The following is a 21,127-nucleotide window of genomic DNA, read 5'->3' on the forward strand; positions in this document are numbered from 1 at the left end:
TAAGCAACAGATCTTTTTAAAACATTGTATGGTAAGTCGTTATTGATCAAATCGTCAGCTAAATGTAATTTATTGAGCAATGTAAACTGCATACATGAAATATGTAAATGATCCTAACAGGGAAAAACACTGCACAATGAACTGTCCATGCACAAAATGTGTTCCCACAAACATGGTTCATCTGTTATCTCCTGTTTGGTGAACCTGACAAAAATATCACATAACTTCTGCAGAAATACAATTGTTTAAACATATCAAATAAAATGTGGCAAACATATTGAATTCTCAGTCTCTCAAGTGTCGAGACTCATAGTTTTTCTCTCATGATTAGCAGGTACTGAACTCTTTGAGCCCAACCTGGCTTGGCCTCAGGCTTCTCTCATTCAGCAAGCAATGGACTCTGATTGGAGGAAAGATTAGGCTTCAAACTCTTTCCATTTTATTGACATGGCTTGAACAACATTACTTTGGCGTTACAACACAGCATCAAAAATCAACAACAAAATCACACATGTCGTTCGTAGACACAAAATATCCTGACTTAACTCTTCTGTTCCTCTGGCTTCTAAAACTCAGGTCAATCTCCTATTCAGCATTTCTTTCAAGGATTACTTTTTAGATTCATCAACATTCATAAAACATCTTTGCTGTAAGAAGTTAGTTTACAAAATTGAAACCATGGTGATTTAGACAAATAAAGTTAAAACACGATGTGTAAGCAAATAAAGTACGACATGGTCCTTTATTGGTCCCAACCCTTGGTTATCTATAGTCATTAAAATGTCTGGGTCATTATCATGGCTTGAGCCTATTGCTTTCAGCTCTTTGTCTTGGTCTAAGTTGTCACTGGTCTTAATTCTCCCTTGGTTAGAGATTCTTCACTTTAAAGCAGGTTTTCTCCTCTCCTTACTTTAGCCATGAGCTCTGCTTGTCCTCTCACCTCCATCAGGTACTCGACTCGTTGCTTCCAGCCTAACTTGGCCGGAGAGAGGATTTGGCTTCAGTGCGATCTCTCCTAGTCTCTTCAGACACTCAGCAGACCTCTTCATGATCTCCCTCACTTCAGCCTGAAGACGCTGATATTCAGCCTTCATATGAGCGATCACTTCCTGAACAGTTCCCTTAGCCTTTGAGGCCTTCAGGTACTTTTCTTTCAGCTCCTGCACGGTTTGCTTTTCTTTAACCTCCTTATACTCCCATCTGTACTTCTGGTTAAAATGTTTACTCCAATGACATTTGTCTGGACACTGGGTACAGTTTCCATCTGGTCCCATTGCAGGACACTTCCTTTTATCTGCATCATTGGCATATGGACATTCTGTGTGACAGGTGAAATGACACAGCTGACAGTTGGTGTCGAACGTTCCAGTGCCAGATATATCTACTTTAAAAGGCCTTGTGACAACTACTTCAAACTCACATTTTGCATTTCTGCTGCACTCTGCGTCATGCAGTTTAAGTTGTTCAGATGTCTTGTTTATCTCCTCAATCTTGGCTAACCCTACTTTAACCTGCTTCTGCACATTTTCCATTGAGATCTGGAGCTGCTTTCTTTCTCTGAGGACTTCCTTTGTCAATGTCAATCTTTTGGTTGTTAGCTTATTTAAAGCAACAAAGAACGTCTTCATGCTTTCTGCCACCATTTTCCAGAACATCTTTTCAAAGCCTCCCTCTTCCTCCTCTCCACTGGAGTCAGCAGCAGCAGATGATTGGTTCTGTGCAAACAAGGCAGAATTATTGAATTTGAAGTGAACTGGCAGCCCGTCTTCTGTTTTAGGACATGGGACGCCTGAAGCTTTGATCGCCTCTAGAACTGGTGGGCGTTGGCCGTCTGCGAATGTCACCAGAACCTGGATGTTCTCTTTCACATCTTTGCCAAAGATTGAGAGCACAGAATCAAACACATACTCCTGTCTTGGTGTGAGCCGAGCTAAAGAAGCCTGAACTACAAAACACACAGCGTCAATTTCACTGATGCCACGCTCAGCAGAGAAGAGATTAAGAAGCTGTTGTTTGATCTCCTCGTCTCTTTTTATTCCTCTTGTATCTCTAAAGCCTGGAGTATCAACAATGGTCAGAGAGAAAGGGGTTTTAAAGCCCTCTTGGTGGTTGATTTTGTACACAGTGACTTCAGAGGTCTGGCTCTCAGCTTGAGATCTCGACTGATCCTCGTTAACTAACTTGAATCTGAAATCGTCCTTCCACTCTACACCAACGATGTAGTTGATGAGTCCATTGATCAGAGTGGACTTTCCAGATCCAGTTGCTCCGAGAAGCATTATTGTACGATTTTGCCTCATGCTGTCTTTGCCAAAGTTGTACCTCCGGCATCCATCAACGTCCATGTCTTCTTCTGTCAGAGGCAGTTTGTAAACTGAGGGAGATTCAGTATTGATGATTTTGCTTTTACTTTTGAGGAATTCTTTAAGATATGCAGGTGTTGTTGTGCGGACATTAACAGCGATGCTTTCTTTGCTTCTTCCAGCTGCACCACAATCACACCTGACCCTGACAGCGTATTCTGTCTCTGGCTGAAGTCCTGAAATGATCGCCTTCTCAGCTCCCACCATATTTTGCTCCCAGTGGAGATCTTCCTCTTTCACCTGTTGGTCTGGTTCGGCGTACTCCACGATGTAGCTCAAAACGTGGACATCTTGTCCGAGCTCAGCAGGTTTCTCCCAGCTGACTGATATCTCACCTGAGGTAGATTCAACGTGGAGTTTTCCAGGAGGGCTGCAGGGTAAGGTTTGAATGGATCCACTGACTTCATTGGCTGGCCCGGCACCTACTGGTGTCTCTGCCCTGCATCTGAACCTGTACTCTGTGTTAGGACTCAGGCCGCTCACTGTGACTTATTCAGCTCTGGATGCTGTCTCTTGTTTCCAGTCGTCCTCTCCTCTGACACAGTACTCAACAGAGTAGGAGGTGATGTCCTCTGCTCCAAATCTGGGTGGAGAAATGTTCAGCGTCACACTGCTGTGGTTTATATCACTTCCTGTTACTGTTGCAGGCTTTGAAGGCGGCTCAAAGTTCTCATTGACAGAAAGGCCGTCTGTATAAAGGTAGATGCTGGCACCTTTCTGTGTCTCGTTTGTTAAACCCACCGTCAGAAATGTGATGTTCTTGTTCTCCTTTTTGGCCTCTGCAAAATCACTGAAGAGCTTTGCTTTATGCCGCATTGCTCCCCATTCTTCTCTTGAGTTGTACCATTGATCTGGAGGGTGTGGATCTTGGGCATCATCTGGTTTGGGTGTTTGTTTAAGGTAGTTTGATAAAGTTGAGAGGTACGGTTCATCTCTTCCCAGCGAGGTGAAGACAAAACACACAGCCTGCTCTGCTTTGAAGCTTTCTTTGTCCAGGTCTGTTTGAGATGAGATGATCTTGGTGTTTGTCATCATGTCGGTCAGAGACATCACGGTGTAGATTTCTCTCTCCATACAGTCCATCCACTCGTTCAGGTCCTTGCTGTTGAAAGGAGAAGAACATGTCTTCCTCAGTTCCTCTGCGAGCACAGCTTCTTCTTCTCCTACTCCTCGGATTGATGGAAGTTTCTTTGCCAGGGTTCGTTGGAATTCCAGTTTGAACTGAGAGCACTTCTGTTTAAAGGTTTTGAGTTTTTCTCCAATCTGTGGGAACTGCTGTGCAGTTTGGGTTCTCAGTGCATCATTGAACCTCATCTCCAGGTCACTGAAGTCCTCCAGGACACTCTGACATTCTTCAACTAATCCTATACTTATCTGACGGACAAGTTTAGCGGCAGTAGAATCTAAACATGTCAGAGGCAACAGCCTTCACTGGTACTGCGTTTTCCCTGTTGGCTCCCAGCAGCTTTGGCAGACTTTGGTACACCTCTACTGCCTCCTGAAAGGATGTCGGAGGTTTCTGAATCAAAAAGTCTCCAAAGAATCTGCAGGAGAATTTCTCAACATTTGCTTTGTCCTTGTCTTCCATTTTCAGCGAGCCTTTACCATCTATTGAAAGGGAGCTAATGTTCTTGATCATCACCTTCAAGTTGCCCTGAATGTCTCGATGGTTCTCGTTGACAGACACCTCACGGTCAAAGACAAAGAAGGCTTGTGCCCCATAAAGGATACCTGTGACTACATGTGTTGCTATTCCTTTCTCAAACACAAACTGATGTTTCTTAACATCCCCAAGATGATTCATGGACAGTTCTTGGAACTTTGTGGTAGCTTGGTAATTCAGTGTTACTCTAACATGATCTTTGGAAGTCTTGCTATCGTTCAGGTATTTGGCTGATCCACCAACCTTTACCAGTCCACCCAAGAAACTTGCCTTCAGTGATGCTTCAACATTTAGTGCTGAAGATTTGTCCTCAATTGATTCAGATGCAACTATATCACAATCATTATAATGCTGTGGTCTTTCTCTAATATGATTGTTAAGGTCATCACAGTCCCACAAAGTGATTCCTGCAAAAGAAGAACCAAAATCAAGCTAGAACCAGATTAGATGTTAATACACACTATAACTTTAAGGGGAATCAAATCATCGTCTTTCCAATAATTGTAGCTTTGCTGTTGTTAGGAACTGAAATATACAATGATTTGCTCAGTGATGCAATTCCTGAGAACATTAATGATAATAGAGAAAGCTTGTCTTGCTTACAAGACAAAGAGACACAAATCAGTTTAATGTACTTGACTATTTTCATGACTGTTACACTGCGTCCTTGTTGGGAACCTGACAGTGTGGAGACACCGCAGTTGTTGAGCAAAACCATAACAAAAGTGATATGGCCAGGCACGATGATACAGGGTTATTTTGGGTTATTTATATGGTAGTTATAGGAAACAGATGTTCATTTTGAGTTTTTGAATTCTGAGCACCTTCGTCTAGCCGTCCTGAGTTTATTCCTATAAACAATAAAAGTCAAATAACTTCCAGTTCAGCGGTAACAGTGACAGATAACAGCAATCAGTAGCCTACACATTGTAGAACATTGTGTGACTCATGTATGGGCTTACATTTTGTCTATTTTTGAAAAATAATTTGTGTGTAAATATGTGATTTGTAAAACACCACAAATGCATTTAAAAGATTTGCAAACTCACAAATAAATTTGCAAATGTAAAACGGATCTGCATATACGCTAAATGTTTTTACAAATTAAAAAAAGATCTGTGAATATCTCTTTAACATTGACAACTTTCGATCAGGCATTTGTGAATCCATTTTGTATTTGTCAATCAAAAATGCGCTCGTGGATCTCAAATCTCTGCTTTGCACATTTATTTGTGAGTTTGCAAATCTTTTAAATGCATTTGTGGTGTTTTACAAATCACATATTTACACACAAATTATTTTTCTGTTCACACAAATAATTATGAGACATATCTATGCCCATAGTCATGGCATGTTAAACTAAAAGTATTCAACCAAAGTCACTGTGTATAGTTTGGCTAGCTCTGCTCTCAAACAAAGGATAAGGACAGCACTACTTTCTCCAGCATCCTTCACCGGCCAAAATAACCCTGATGAGAAGGCTTTCCTGCAGGTAGTTAAAGCCAAGATGGATACTTCACGTCACAACTGGCGTCTAGAGTGCTGATCTCCATGCTGCAATCAAACAAGACCTGGAGGCCATCCAACAGGGCACATAAGCGGACATTATTTATATAAAAATGTCATAGCTGAATTATGTCCTTTAGCTCATGCACTGATGGATTCTCTGTTGAACATTTAAAGATATTTGGTGCCAAGTTGTTGCCAGACTTCCTCTATGTTTTTGGTAAATCTTTTGTCAATGGCCTCCTTTGTTTGTTAAGATATTGGCTCATCTCCTGGAATAAAAGCTGCCTTCCATTGTTTCCCCACACCACACTGATTTTATATGAAAACAATCTCTACTCTAATGTCAAGCATTCCTCAGATCCCAATCAACTGTTTGAGTTGATATGGGCAACCTTTGGAATTGGTCCAAAACAATTTCCTGATCTGCCCCTTTACTCTGCGGAGTTCCACAGGGATCAATCCTTGGCCCCAAAACATTTTCTTAATACGCTTTACCTCTAGGCAACCGGCTCAGTCAGTTTCACTCTATCTCTCACCACTGTTACGCTGACGACACACAGATTTACTTTAATGTTTGTCAAAATGTGATGGGTAATATTAGTACTCTCCATCACTGACTGTATGGATGTCACTTAACCTCCTTAATTTAAATTCATACAAAATCGAGGTCTTTCATAGTGTTCCTGGTAACTTTGTCTCTGACATAAATCAACACCCTGGCCCTCAACGTTGAACCATAGACAAGAAACCTGGGTGTGATCTTTGACCAGAATCTGAACTTGAGCCTCACACAAACAAGCTAGTCCAAACCTGCTTCTTCCAACATCACAACAATCTAGTCCATGCTATCAACAAACAATCTTAAATAACTTATTTATAGCTTTTCATCTGTGTGTTTCGTTCCTGGCAAAAAGAAAATGTCTGTTTTTAAAAAGGTGATGTTTTTTCCTCACCAGGGACGAGAGAGTCGTTGCGGCAGTCGTACAACATCCCGAGGCTGAAAGGCCGTCCGAGCGCCGCCACCTCCATTGTCCCGCTTCCTTTAGAGGTCATCGCTCCGAATGAACTGAAAATAATCGACAACAGCTGGTTAGTTAACTTCAATGATTTGGTAATCATGTCCAACCATGCTCACATTTTGATTTCAATTAGACCTTTTTACTCAAAGAAACACAAAAACTCCACAAATTGACACTAACTCCAATCAAGCCCAAATTCAAAGAGACTTTAAAAAAGCTACTTGAACTGCTGTACACATTACTACACTCTCGTCGTCCTCATAATCCATTATTACACGTTACTTTTTATGATAAGACATATTTAATTTAAATAAATTGCCATTCATGAATCACTCATCTTATAAAATAAATAAACAGACAAAGTTTTTAATTTATTGAGAGGGGACATGCTGTGATTGGCTTAATTTATGAAAACAATTGTGTCACTTTCACAGCTTTATTGCACTTATTTTCCTTTATTTCCTTTATGTCTATCCAAAGTCACTCTGTTGGAGGAGCCTGGGTCTTGGGTTGTTATTGCTAAAACCAGTGCCCGAAGTGGGCCACTACTCACCGCTACACAGTACCGGCACTTCCACATTTTATTCTTTGGCGTATCGTGACTTTTATTTGCGTACAGGCACTTCTCACAGGCTGCTCTACTCAGCCCTCTAAAATCATGTTCCATTGATCCTTTTGCCTTTAACAAGAACAAATATTGCTTTACCCAGGGAGCAGTGTGTTCCCAGCGGATACTCCAAGACGTATGCACACCACGTTGGCGGTCAGGTGCTGCCATTAGCAAACCTAAACTATCCTCTGCTATAGTCCGTTTGACGAGAGGGACATCCAACACTTGCATTACAAGGTAGCGCTGTGTGCGCACTACGCAGTACGTCAATTTGAAAAGCTGCAACACTTTTTTGCTCTGGCCTAACACCGTTATGTGTGTTTAAAGCAAAGACTGTTTGCTGCATACAGGCCCGTATCCAGGATTTTGTAAATACCAAGGTCCAAAACATGCCAGTGGGGCTCGGGGCTAGCAATACATTTGATCTCTTCAACCTTTTACTCACATTATAATGAAAGAAAAGCATTGAAACTTTTGTTAAAAGGTCTGACATTGGATGAATGTGTCACGGTGTGTGAAGCAGGTAGGACTAGTGATGGCAGTTTGACACTGAAGCTTCGAACGGAGCTTCAACCCTGGACTTCCTATTCCATAGAAGCAGTGCTTCGAAACTTGCTTCAAATCACGTGACATATGACGTCCGAAGCAGCAACTGCTTCAAATCACGTGACATGTGACGTCCGAAGCAGCAACTGCTTCATTTCCTGAATGAATCACTTGACTGTAGTGATGGCGAGATGAAGCCTTATGAAGCTTTGAAGCTTTCCAGCCAATTGGTTCGCAAAAGGGTTCATCTCATGAGGCTTCATCATGGGCTTCATTTGAACACAAACCCCCTGTTGGTCAAAGTGTGTAAAACAGGCAGATTGGACATCTCAACAGTGTGCTCTATCTCATACCGAGTTCCCAATGAGTAAAGCCTTAGAATACATCTAAACAACGAACATTAAATCATATTTTCATGTTAACAATATTGTTTTTATTCCAGTTGAATGATTGTGATTGAAAAGGCTAAGGAGGCTGGCAGGGCCGGACTGGGACAATAAGTCAGGCCGGGAATTATACACGCTGCCAGGCCACTACCAGTTTTCTTTTGTGCCATTTTCCTGGATTTATTTGTCAATACAGCGTTGCTGTGCAAATCTATTTAGGCGTTGCTGTGCACATCTAGGAACCTATCCACGTGAACATATTTTAAGTGGAGGTGGACCTCAATTCCTCTAGGGGGGTCCGGGGGCATGCTCCCCCGGTAAGATTTTTTTTTTAAATGTTGGACTTAAATGCATCAACCAGTGCACTTTGAGGGGGAAATAAAGAGACAACACCCATATGAAACAGAACTGTATACATTTAAATAATCATAAAATCATAAGAACATGGCCATAACCAATATGAAATTACATTGAAACTTGTTTATTTATTTGTTTTTGGTTTATTTATAGTTGTGAGTGTGTCTGTGCTCCTGAACCAGCCTCACCTGTATCCCTCTCCCCCTGCTCCTCTTTGAGGCAGCAGCAAAGACTAGTTTTAGCTCTCAACAAGTTTATAAAGTTTATCTTACCTTTTTTCACCTAGTTAACATTTTATTTTTTATTATTCATGCATATTTTACTAATCACTCCCCGTTCAAATGGAAATATGTGTTTACATAAATGGTGACCAAACCGTTTGAGACCCACAGAGAACTTAGACTAAGTTAACTATCTAAAGACTCAGAGTCCTTTACCTCACCTGAGCTGTAGTTATCAGTCTCTCAGTCTGACAGCAGAGGACTCTCCCCCCACCTTGTTGACAGCTCATTAGAACCGTTAGCGCAGCTAACTAGCACCAGATGCTAACAACAACAATACACGTAACCGGTTTCTCTCTCGCTCGCTCGCGCCACACACATTCAAGCTCCCGAGCTTGAATGACACACAGAGACCAATCGAGGGCATTAGTATGATCTGTATGGAAGTGGCCATGTCGGCAGGCCACATCATGTAGACAGCCAGTCACCCTCTGTGAGGCAGAGTCCGACCCACATTTGCGCAGCGTTGCGTTCACAATACATACATAACAAAAATAAATTCCTCAGGCCAGCAGGCCACTTAACAGGCCAGTCCATCGGGAAACCTCCCGGTGCTCCCGATGGCCAGTCCGGGCCTGGAGGCTGGTAAACATTACAAATAGGGATTTGTATTCCTTAATAATATTCATAAACGTAACCATGTTGTAGCCTGAGAAAGGCTAAACCATATCGAAGAATACATTTATTAACTACATTATCTCATTTAGCTGTAGCTTTTATAAACAACAAAAAATACGTATTGACGAGTCGTTGAACCAGGAACCCTGCGGTCGTGAGTCAACTGCTTTCCAGCTGAGCCACAGCACACACGCTGAATCTCCCTGAAAATACTGTAACATATTTATTCCTGTATTTATTCATTCATGTTTTTTTTCCTACATTTATTTATGCTTGTATCTATTTATACTTATGACATGTTCCGACCTATATAGGTGAGGTTTTGAGCTCTTTTAATTCCATCGTGTCACCAGCAGGCCCGGGTACAAACGGGTAATATCGTTCTTATTATACATCCATGGGTATTATGAGCGTTGTGGTTCAACGGTTCAACCGATCTGAATCGCTTCCTGAAGCAGTCACGTGGTATCGACAGGCAGCGAGGCTTCGTTTGTCATCGATGACGTCACTGGCCCAAAACGATACAAGCCTCGATACATGCTTCACAAAAAGCTTCGGGGATTACTCGACACACGCTCCGAAGCCTCGGCGCAATACGTAACATCACTACTTGACTGGTTCACGGTCCATTCACGCGATTCAATGCACTGCCTCGTCTCGATTCTGACAGGTGACAGGTTGAAACAGTTTCAAACTTGAGTGCTTCAACACTTTATGACCGCTCTAAACAATGCACAATGTGTGGGTTGTTGTCGTAGTTTGCGTTGTTGCTGTTGAGTTGTTGTTGTTATTGCATTTGATATCATTATAGAGCAAGCCAGGAAGTAAGATAGGTTGTTCTGGCTCGGGAAACACTTTGAAATGTGGAGAAGTTGTGAACAAAAGGACAATGAGTAATATAAAAACAGTTAAATATGTTAAGGAATAGATAGCCCAGTGGATAGAGCCGGCGGCCCGAATGCGGCGATGTCTTCCGCGCAGCTGGTTCAAATCCCGGAATGGACGTATTTTAATCATTGCTTTTCAACTTTAATAACTGATAAAAGGCCCTCTCCTCCCAAAAACATGTCCAGCACTCTCTAGTCTCTTCTCAATAACCCAATACACACAATTATCAATCTTTAATTGCAAATAGAACATGATATTCAGTCTTAGTGTGTGTGTGCATCAAATGTTTTTCAAGGCAAAGATACGTTAAACCCACTGCAGCCTTGCACTTCGCCAGGAGAGGTCGCTGTAACTGAAGCTTCGAGAAATGAACCTATTTCCGACACAATTGTCCAAGTGGTTCGACGCTTCATTCAAAGCTTCATTTTGCCATCACTAGGTAGGACCCAAATGCAGATTAAAGTGAGAATTCCTTTATTTCAAGGCTAGGTGCTAAACAAAGACAAAACAGAACACTCACCGACGAACTAGTCATGACACAAGACGAACCGACAAAGACAGACAGAAAAACCAGAACTTAAATACACACAAGACTAATCACAGAAACAAGACACATGTGAGGAGGGAGGAGAAAACACAGGGACACCAGGTGAACACAATCGGGTAAATTAGACACACCAGGGAAACTAACGACCGGGAACCACAGACAGGTTTAAACAAGACACAACGCAGACAGAAACAGGCAAGACAGGAAGTGAAGACCTTTCAAAAATAAAACATGAAACAAGACAAGACAAAATACAATACAGGCAGATCGTGACAGAATGAAATTAACTTTAGCTCTCTAGCTATTTTATTCATGGGTTTAAACCAAAGTATAGCTGCAATATAAGTTATCATGCATCTTGTCGTCCAGGGTTCGAGTTATAATCTGAGCTTTATGGGGGTCTTTAAGACTAATGTGCAAGCACACGCACACGCACACGCACACACACACACACACACACACACACACACACACACACACACACACACACATACACGCACGCACGCAGCAGCCCTCTACTTGCTACAAACTTAAATTTGAAAAGGTTCAACTACGCACACCACATAACACATTATCTCAGCTTGCGCAGCACGCTCACAGGCATAGATTGCGCACCTTGGAGGTCCGGACCTCTGTGACCTTAATGGTGGGAACGGCCATGGCTGCATAGACTGTGGCTGCAATGGGGCTTATTTAATATATATACACCTGTGTTTGAGACCTTGATGTTTTTGTATTTGTGTTTATTTCTATGCATGTAGCTTAATACTTAGTGAACTCTGGTTAATTGTAGTTACTCTACTCAGGAATGCATATTTTGATAAGTTATTATCAGGTGTAGGCCCCAGGCCTTCTCAAAATAACCAGATATAAATAAAGTATATGCACATAGTCCTACTTCCAGATCAGCACCTCGTCACAACCCTTGGGCTGAAGTATTTTATATATTTTTCCATTTTCTCTGTCAATTTATTTGCAAGTCATTTTTCTTGGGTAAAGTGTATTTATGTACGCTAACTTGTACTTGACCTTGAGTAGGATACTCTATTAGATCTAATCTTTTGTACACGCTGCACTCTTTAATCTAAGTTCTGAAGGGCTTCATCTCCACCTATAGATATATGTTTGGTATTTCAAATGAAGGGCAGTGTAATTAAACCTGGAGCAGACTGGGAAGGACTGTGCTTTTTATTCACTGTAATAATTGTTTACTGATAAACAAGCCAATATGTGAATAAGGGCGTAATGGAACTTTGATCCCCACTTCAAGCTCCGGCTAAAACTACACTACAACTGTTGTTCATATGACGATAAAACCATTTAATCTTTGAACCAGTGGCGTAACTATCGCCGGTGCAGCTGGTGCAACGCACCGGGGCCCAGAGCCGGCAAGGGGCCCATGCAACAACAACAAAAATGCAAAAACATTTTTTTATATATATATATATGTTTATATATGTTTTTATTTTGGAGCCCCAATGGCATTGACCGGTTCACGCAGTCTTCAAAGTAACCAAGCAACCTAAATTATGTTTGTAATTTGTCTGTCCAATGACCTTGCTCTCTTTCATGTCATGTGATACCTTGCGTGACGAGCGAACCGTTTAATCAACCTGTACTGTACTGTAGCTAGCAGCAGCAAGTTCGGTAGCATTATAAAAAATGTAATAGCTTGCATCTATAATGTACAGCAAGCACAAGAGCAGCGCTTTTTTTTTGGGCCCCCTCTTTGGGGGCCCAAAACAATATTTGTACCGGGGCCAATCACAACTTTGAAGTAATATCAGTATATTGCCCAGCCCTGATCTGAACGTTGGCAATGTGGGCAATTCACATTAGCCCATCAGCTAAGATCAGCTACTAACCATGGCCTAATGTCACCTTTTATTGCAGATCTGCTGATGGCAGAAATGATGTCGAACATCAGCTGATGGCGATGTCTGGCCGATGCATCGGGGCTCGCTTGCGTAAAATAACTACAAACAGACACACAACGACTATAGATAAACAGACACATAAACTTGAATAATGGACCCAAGACTACTACACTACTTCAAAGGGACCTCAAAATGAATCAAGACATCCCCTCTACTAAACAGAGTGCATCCTTTGTGTATATTTCCATCCACACATCAACCTGTACTGCATGTTGTATTTCTTTGTGTGTATGTGTATCAATCTGTTTCATACTACAGAGCGAGCTGCATGCTGTTATCTTTGCTGGGTTTAACATCCCATCAGCCTCCTGTCAGCTGCTGGTTCAAACCTGCACCATGCTGCCCTCTGGTGGCTGCTCACACAAGCTGCTCAGGGCAAACTGCACACAGCCTGACATCACAGACAATACCCATGATACACTTTAGGATCCACATCCAAGAACCAGGACTCTCCAACAAGTCAAAAGAGACATCAGCCACTAGTAGCTGTTTCATTGAGACACATGTGACCTGATCCTATAAAGCGGTAAACACCTCAGCAGAGACTCAGCGATCCTCCTCCTCAGTTACGCCTCGTCTTGGTGACCTGAACAGGACACACAGGAGAGACAGTATGAACACATCATAATAAGAACATATGAAATATTAAAATCAGTATTAGATGCATAGACCTTCTCACAGAGGGCGATTCCTGCAAGGAACAGCCGAGTCACTTCTAACAACGTTCAGATTCTGAATGGGCGATATACTGACATAACTCAAAGACTAAAGGTTCAAAGATTCAACGGTTTTATCTTGAAATGCACAACAGTTAAAGTGCAGTTTTAGCAAACAAATTGAAGACCCAGGCGGAGTCTGCCTGCTCTCCAATGTGTTTTGTTTGTTGGCTGCTGCTACCCAAACCAACATCCTCCTCACAAGCATTGGCTGTTGGAATGTCATTATGCTCCACATGTGGAACAACAAAGGCTTCTTCAGGTGTGTCTTGTATCATAATGATATTGCTCTGATCAGCAGCAAGACTGTTTTCACCACTACCATGGTCTACATCTGCAACCTCCTCCTCATTGCTATTAACAGTCCAACTAGGACTGTCACTGACCTCGTCATTGTTACTCACCCTGCTTTTCCTTCTAGGCTGGTGTTCTTTGGTGAAATAGAAAATGGTGGGCACTGCAGTGTTTTTCAGGCATCTCCTTCCCTAATAAAAATAATAAACAAAAACACATCAAATAACTTTTTGAGGTCTGTAGATATTCAACTTTCTTTTGAATAATGTTGTTTTAAATGTAAGAGTGCATTATAAAAGACAATAGAGGGTGAACATGTTAACTATGCAGTTAATCCATTCAACAATTACGTGTTTCCAAGATTCAGATTCAAAGGATGTATGTCATATGCACATAGGCTACAGTGTAGGAATGGCAATGAAAATCATCTGTCCCGAGCTCCTCCAACAATGCAACATAGTTATATAAGACATAAAACAATAAAATACATTCAAAATTAAATTAAGAATAATAAATTAGTGCAGGCAGAAATCTATATACACGTACATATAATAAGACATATGCAAGAACAGAATGTAAAGATAAATATAGTACGATGAAATTAAATCCTTTTTTTTTTACAGTGATAGCTGTTAAGATAAATAAGTTATAAGATGACAACAGATGAATGAATGTTGCTATTAAAATAATGTACAAAAAGGTAATATAATTCATCTGTTTTTAACATAGAGTATGTGGGGGGAAATGGCAATTCTCCATCTATGATAAAGAGTCTTTGCATACATTGAAGAGAAATGTGATGGTTTGCAAAACAATTCGATTTCTATGTTTCTATACTTAACTGGCAAAATCTTAATTTGGCCTTTAATCAAAAAAACATTACTCATCACTGATGTGCAAGCTGTGCCGTAACAATTATTTAGCATTGTATGATGTATAACATGTATTTAATTAGTAACAACCATTTACACTCACAAATGGAACCAAGTTATTTAAAAAAAAAGGATCTGTACCCATGAGTCCGTGCTGAAGTGATGACTCTCAAAGTGTTCACTGCACAGGCGAGAAGAAACGTTGGGGGTCCATTTATTCCTCCGGATGTTCAGCACCCACTGGTCCAGCCTGTCTGGATCACCTAAAGGAAACCTTTATTCAAAAATACATGAAAACCGACCCAAAGACAACAGGAGGGTTAATGCCATATTCACTTAATAGCGCATGAACAACTTTTACAAATATTTCTAAAGTCTGTGTTGGTAAATATAATGGTTGCACATTTCCTGCTGAAATACATGCATACCAAGTTACTGCGTGGCACTTTGGTTTTGATAAAAGAGTGTAGTTCCACTATATATTACATTACATTGCATTTAGCTGACGCTTTTATCCAAAGCGACTTACAATAAGTACATTCGACCAGGAAGACACAACCTTGAAGAAAACAGAATCATAAAGTACATCAGGTTTCATAGAGCCAAACATTTCAAGTGCTACTCAACTGGCTTTAGGTAAGCCAGTCCTTTATTAGTATATAAGTGCTTTGTTAATAGTTCTAACGCTCGAAGTGGAGTCGAAAGAGATGAGTTTTCAGTCTGCGCCGGAAGGTGTGTAAGCTTTCTGCTGTCCTGATGTCAATGGGAGCTCATTCCACCATCTTGGAGCCAGGATAGCAAACCCACGTGTTTTTGCTGATGGGAACTTGGGTCCCCCTCGCAGCGAGGGCGCAGCGAGTCGTTTGGCTGATGCAGAGCGTAGTGCACGTGCTGGGGTGTACAGTTTAACCATGTCCTGGATGTACGAAGGGCCAGATCCATTCGCAGCATGGTACGCAAGTACCAGTGTCTTGAAGTGGATTCTAGCAGTTACCGGAAGCCAGTGAAGGGAGCGGAGGAGCGGAGTGGTGTGTGAACATTTAGGAAGGTTGAAGACCAGACGAGCCGCTGCATTCTGGATGAGCTGCAGAGGTCGGATGGCACATGCAGGTAGACCAGCCAGGATTTTGGGCCCCATGAAAATATATCACATTGGGCCCCACCACCAGGCCCAGGCCACGCCAACCAAGCACAATGCTGTAACCACACCTCCAGAACCCAACCCACTCATTTATGCTTTGAATAACTCTACCTGTACAGGCTTGCATCTATCTTGTAGTCCAATACTAACTGCACAATATTTACTGACACTGAGCGGTGAACATATAACACTGTGCAGACGTGCAACATTCTGCTGCAGTAGAATTCACTATTTGATATAACACTAACATTCCTGACAATAGATCTCAATAGTCATCTTTCATGGTGAACATGCCTTTTTAATAACATTTTTGAATGGAACGTTCGGACAACAAAACGGAAATGGAAGTGAAAAGGCCTGATGGTGGTGCTAAATCAGAGCCTATCACCTGTTCTCAGTATTTTTCTCATCATGCATCTTGTGTGTAGTGATCCAATACCGTTACCATAGCCTTGCCCTTCAACAGTTATTATGAGCCCTGGCTCAGCCTTACTCACCAAGAGCCCAGCGCCTAGCCTTCTTACAGGCAAAGTCACTGATCAAGTCCTTGAAGTCCAGCTTTCTAGCCAACTGGCTTTCAATGGACAGCAAGACTGCACAGCCTTATGGGGGGACAGGGCTGCGGAGCCTAGAGATGGATCTGTTGGTCCTGGCACCAGGGGTAGGGACAACTGATTTAGTATGAACATTGAATAGCTGCTAAAAATGTGCCTGCATTTATTAAATGTCAGCTAAAAGAGGAGTGAAATGAAAAACCTCTGAATTTTCTGTGAAGATATTAACAGTACTTAAAGGTGGGGTCGGTAGTTTTGAAAATACACAACCGGAAGAAATCTGCCACTTCCTTCCAGAGCCCCTCCTCCAAAACACACGAACGCGCACATGACCAATGAGGGCACGAGATAAGTTTGTGCACAGATGGAAGGCTGACAGGCAGGTAGGCCATCCAGTTACTTTAGCCGGCTCAGATGATTGGTCGTGCTTTTTACAGCGCCACGGCTTCCACAGATGATATGTTTTAATGTATTTTTTGTCGAAGCACTTCAGATAGTCATTGCTATCGGGATGTTAAGAGCATTCCATGGAATATAACAAAAAGTGTATCTCGAGCCGGTTTCTCAAACGTACCTACTGTCAAGATCTGTCTGTGTTGTATTTTGTCTTGTCTTTTTCTGTCTTTTGTTTCATGTTTTATTTTGAAATGTCTTCACCTCCTGTCTTGCCTGTTTCTGTCTGTGTTGTGTTGTGTTTTGTCTTTAGATCTGTCTGTGGTTCCCTGTCGTTAGTTTCCCTGGTGTGTCTTATTACCCAATTGTGTTCACCTGGTGTCCCTGTGTTTTCTCCTCCCTCCTCACCTGCGTCTTGTTTGTATAATTAGTCTTGTGTGTATTTAAGTTCTGGTTTTTCTGTCTGTCTTTGTTGGTTCGTCTTGTGTTATGACCTGGTCTTCGGTGAGTGTTCTGTTCAGTCTTTGTGATTAATTTAGCCTTGAAATAAAGGAGTGATTTTTGTCACTATAATCTGCATTTGGGTCCTGCTTCCTACACACACCGTAACACCTACCCCACCTTTAATGTCAGCAAAACATTACAATGATTATTTACAATGGACTACGCTTAGCTAACAGACTAATTTCCACCACTCAAGGACCACACCCACCTTTTCTTTTGAAAAACTGGGTGACATACTGTCGCCCTTTAGTTCCTCTTTCTTGTCTTTCTCTCCTTTATTTTCCCCATCCTACCTGACTGACCTCCTCCACAGACACACTCCCACTCGCTCCCTCCACTCTGCTGCTGCCAACCTCCAGTCCCTCCCCACCCGGACCAACCTCAAGTCCTGGGGCGACAGAGCCTTCTCCGTTACTGCACCCACCCTCTGGAACTCACTACCCCAATCCATCAGAGATTCTTCCTCCCTCACAGCATTCAAAACATCACTCAAAACCCACCTGTTCAACACTGCATTCAACCACTGACCACCCCCTCCCCCCTATTTTCTGTTTTGTTTATCTCTTTTTGTATTTCTTTGTTATCTCTTTTTTTTATTTTCTCTTGTCTTTATTTTTCTTAATTCTCTGTCAAAGCGTCTTTGAGTTTCATGAAAAGCGCTATAAAAGTCCCATGTATTATTATTATTATTATTATTATTATCATGCAGCGTGAGAAAGGGAGAGGTGTGTGTGTGTGTGTGTGTGTGTGTGTGTGTGTGTGTTGTACATTCCTGGTTTTTTTACTTCACCACAATTATTTCTCAATGTTCTTCCAATGAAACTGCCACCCTGGGGTCAGGGTGTGTGACTTTCACAGAACTGATACAAACACTCACACCTGTGTGTGTGTGTGTGTGTGTGTGTGTGTGTGTGTGTGTGTGTGTGTGTGTGTGTGTGTGTGTGTGTGTGTGTGTGTGTGTGTGTGTGTGTGTGTGTGTGTGTGTGTGTGTGTGTGTGTGTGTGTGTGTGTGTGTGTGTGTGTGTGTGTGTGTGTGTGTGTGTGTGTGTGTGTGTGTGTGTGTGTCAATCAATCAATCATTCAATGTTTATTTATATAGCCCAATATCAAAAATGTTACATTTGTCTCAGTGGTCTTCACAGTTTGTACAGAATATCAGTATGACAATACGACACCCTCTGTCCTCAGACCCTCTGTCCTCAGACCCTCTGTCCTTAGACCCTCTATCCTTAGACCCTCACATCGTACAAGGAAAAACTTCCGGAGAAAACCCACAGTTTAAAGGGAACATGGGAGAAACCTCAGGGAGAGCAACAGAGGAGGGATCCCTCTCCCAGGACGGACAGATGTGCAATAGATGCCGTGTGTAATTGAAAAGATAATACATTTCACAGCATAGGTAGTCCAAATGTTAGGAAATGCATGTGTCTGTAATAAGAAGATGAATCCACGAGGATATCAACAATCCTGTGGGAGCCATCAGGGAAGTAGTATGGTGAGAGTCTGGCAGGACCGCAGAGACAGGTTCAGCCACGACTCGAAGTCCAGGACTCAGATCCAGTGCTCAGGATAGAGGATCCAGGACTCAGGATAGAGGATCCAGGACACACGACCACAGCAACATGATTAGCCTCGACTAACTCGAAAAGAGATTTGGGGGAAACTGGGTTAATCGGAACATGAGAGTACACAGGTACAAACAGCCAGAAAGACGGAGTAAGGTCCCCCCCCAACAGTACAAGCCTATAGCAGCTAGACTAACGTGTCTACATACATGCACTCCCTTAGGATAGGGTGAGAAAAAAGGGTAGCAAGTAAGAAGTAGGAAACAGAGGTGGAGAGGCACGCAGGGAGAAAGGTCCCCACTGGAGCCTGAATTGGTTAGAGGCAGTGGTGTAGTGGGCGTTGGACTTGGGGGTACGCCGTACCCCCACTTATTTGGAGCATGATCTTTTTTTTAATAGTCTAATACATATAAAATCATTGCCAGTCTTATCAGTTGCAAGTTTGTATTTGTTGTAATAATGACAAAAACATAATACATTTCACAGTAATTAAAATAAAAACGATTTCCTTAAAAAAGTATGATTCATACTGACCCCGCGGTCACTGACCATAGTCACTGACACACCCACAGTGAGCCAGCTCGCCGCGCCCGTCGATTTTGCGGCAGCTCTTTCCCTCAAGAACGCTAACGAAAAAGCTCTATAATGGAAGGAAAACGTTTTTTACTTGACTTATTTTCTAAAAAGAATATAATTCACAAGAAGAAAGAGGCTAGCAGCACCGAAGCTACAAGTGAAGCTGCGAGTACTACATCATCAGAAGAGCCGCCTAAAGACGTGGATAATGCTAGCTAATGTGCACGTTAGCTGCGCTAGCAACGTTCCCCTGGCTAGCTCAAGCTCACCTTTCCCAGAGGTATGGACGGAGGAGATGTGGCGGAGGAAACAAGAGGCATACCCGTGGATAGACTGCAAAGCTGGGAAACTGGGCTGCAAAGTTTGTTCATCCATCTAGGATTTATCAGTCTTCAAAACCCAAGGTGTGTGTGTGTGTGTGTGTGTGTGTGTGTGTGTGTGTGTGTGTGTGTGTGTGTGTGTGTTGTGTGTGTGTGTGTGTGTGTGCACCTTTGTTAATTAAGAGGACTTTTGGTATGAATACACACCGACATTAGCCAGACATTTTTTATTAACAGGACAGGGTCGGTGTCCTGCTAATAAATAAAAATTCTAAAAGCGTAGAAGTGTTTCTATAGGTGTAGAAAGCTTAAATACCCAAAAAAAAAAAAAAGACCTTTTTATACACAAAACCCAGAAATTGTGTATTTTCTGTGTGTCAGAAGAGCGCTCATACAGCTGGTTTTTGGTATTGCACCCGCTCATGAATATTCACACAGAAGGAGCTCTGATTGGCTGACTGCCGGATGGTCCTGACAATTCATGTTTCTGTGAAAAATGTTGTGTGTGTAATAAGAATAAGAATAACATAGTAATAATAATTAATATTATTATTATGTTATTAATATTATTATTATTATGTCTAATACTACCTACATTTCATTGCAGTTTAGAGATGTAATTATCAGGCTTTTGTTTAATACTATATTATATCATTATGTCTAATATTTCTATAATTTCATTGCACCTTTACTATAGCTTTTATCTGATAATATACTTTAAGGTACTCAGTGTTTTAGGAGTCCATATCGGTCTTTGTCTCAAGACCACTTTTTTGAGGTCTTGTCTTTGAATTGACTGCATTTTACCATTGTATTGTTTCGTTCTTAGACAAGGCTGAATTTATTCCAAGACTGCTCAAGATCTTAACTGCAGGGATATTACATAACTTCCATTGTCAAATGTAATTGTTTATTTGTTATTTATTGTTATTGGATATAAAAATGCATGCCCAACATACAGTACTCTACCTTGTGCCCTTAGTAAAAATGTTGATTTTGTTTAGTCAAATTAGTCCTTCAATATGAATAAATGCTCACAAAATGGTTCAGAAATGTAAAATCAGGATATACATATCTCTCTCCGCACACATATCTATCATTGCACACATAAATGTGTATTGTTTTATATAAATCTGAAAAATTCCACATTATCCAAATTTTTTATCAACACATGAATATTTATTGCTTTTCATGTATAAAGTGCTCTGCATTTCATACAAAAAAAAGGTGAGTTTGTGAATGCAGGTTGAATAGTTTATGTATAAATGTAACAACACAAAATATATCTTTAATGAAAATTGCTAACACTTTAATTAAAATACTTGTGGATATCTATTACAAACATTCTTGTGTGGATCAAAAACATTTTTAGAAATAAACCACATTTGTGCAGATAGAGACATTTATATATAAATCCTAATTCAAAGCATGATTGAACAACTTGTGCACCTTTGTACATACAGTTTAT

The 21,127-nt window shown here is 41.4% G+C and overlaps 2 protein-coding genes and 1 long non-coding RNA gene across 3 annotated transcripts; all 3 read right to left on the reverse strand.

Moving 5' to 3' along the window:
• Positions 1-416: 416 nt before the first annotated feature.
• LOC117549021 lies at positions 417-2,840 on the reverse strand. The gene is made up of 2 exons (XM_034220579.1): positions 984-2,840; positions 417-933 (listed from the first exon to the last, which is right to left on the reverse strand). Exons 1-2 carry the CDS (start codon positions 2,568-2,570, stop codon positions 907-909), a joined length of 1,614 nt encoding a protein of 537 aa, XP_034076470.1. The 5' UTR covers positions 2,571-2,840; the 3' UTR covers positions 417-906.
• LOC117549020 (stonustoxin subunit alpha-like) lies at positions 2,840-7,653 on the reverse strand. The gene is given in 4 exon segments (XM_034220578.1): positions 2,840-3,789; positions 3,791-4,433; positions 6,489-6,601; positions 7,610-7,653. Coding segments are annotated over 3 exon segments (1,680 nt in total). The 5' UTR covers positions 6,589-6,601; positions 7,610-7,653; the 3' UTR covers positions 2,840-2,852.
• Positions 7,654-10,939: 3,286 nt separating this feature from the next.
• Positions 10,940-15,003, reverse strand: LOC117549022. The gene is made up of 3 exons (XR_004569409.1): positions 14,748-15,003; positions 13,845-13,925; positions 10,940-13,310 (listed from the first exon to the last, which is right to left on the reverse strand). It is a non-coding gene; the product is annotated as an uncharacterized LOC117549022 (long non-coding RNA).
• Between the last annotated feature and the right edge of the window lie 6,124 nt (positions 15,004-21,127).

Source organism: Gymnodraco acuticeps, unplaced genomic scaffold (genome assembly GCF_902827175.1).
Source record: "Gymnodraco acuticeps unplaced genomic scaffold, fGymAcu1.1, whole genome shotgun sequence".
Taxonomy (NCBI): domain Eukaryota; kingdom Metazoa; phylum Chordata; class Actinopteri; order Perciformes; family Bathydraconidae; genus Gymnodraco; species Gymnodraco acuticeps.

What these genes read in the sequence shown, in the direction of transcription:
- LOC117549021 (XM_034220579.1), bottom strand. Translation starts at nt 2,570, where the DNA reads ATGGTGGGAGCTGAGAAGGCGATCATTTCAGGACTTCAGCCAGAGACA. An exon ending in TGAAGCCAAATCCTCTCTCC is followed by an intron (nt 934 to 983) that starts GGCCAAGTTAGG and finishes TGGAGGTGAGAG; the next exon opens with GACAAGCAGAGCTCATGGCT.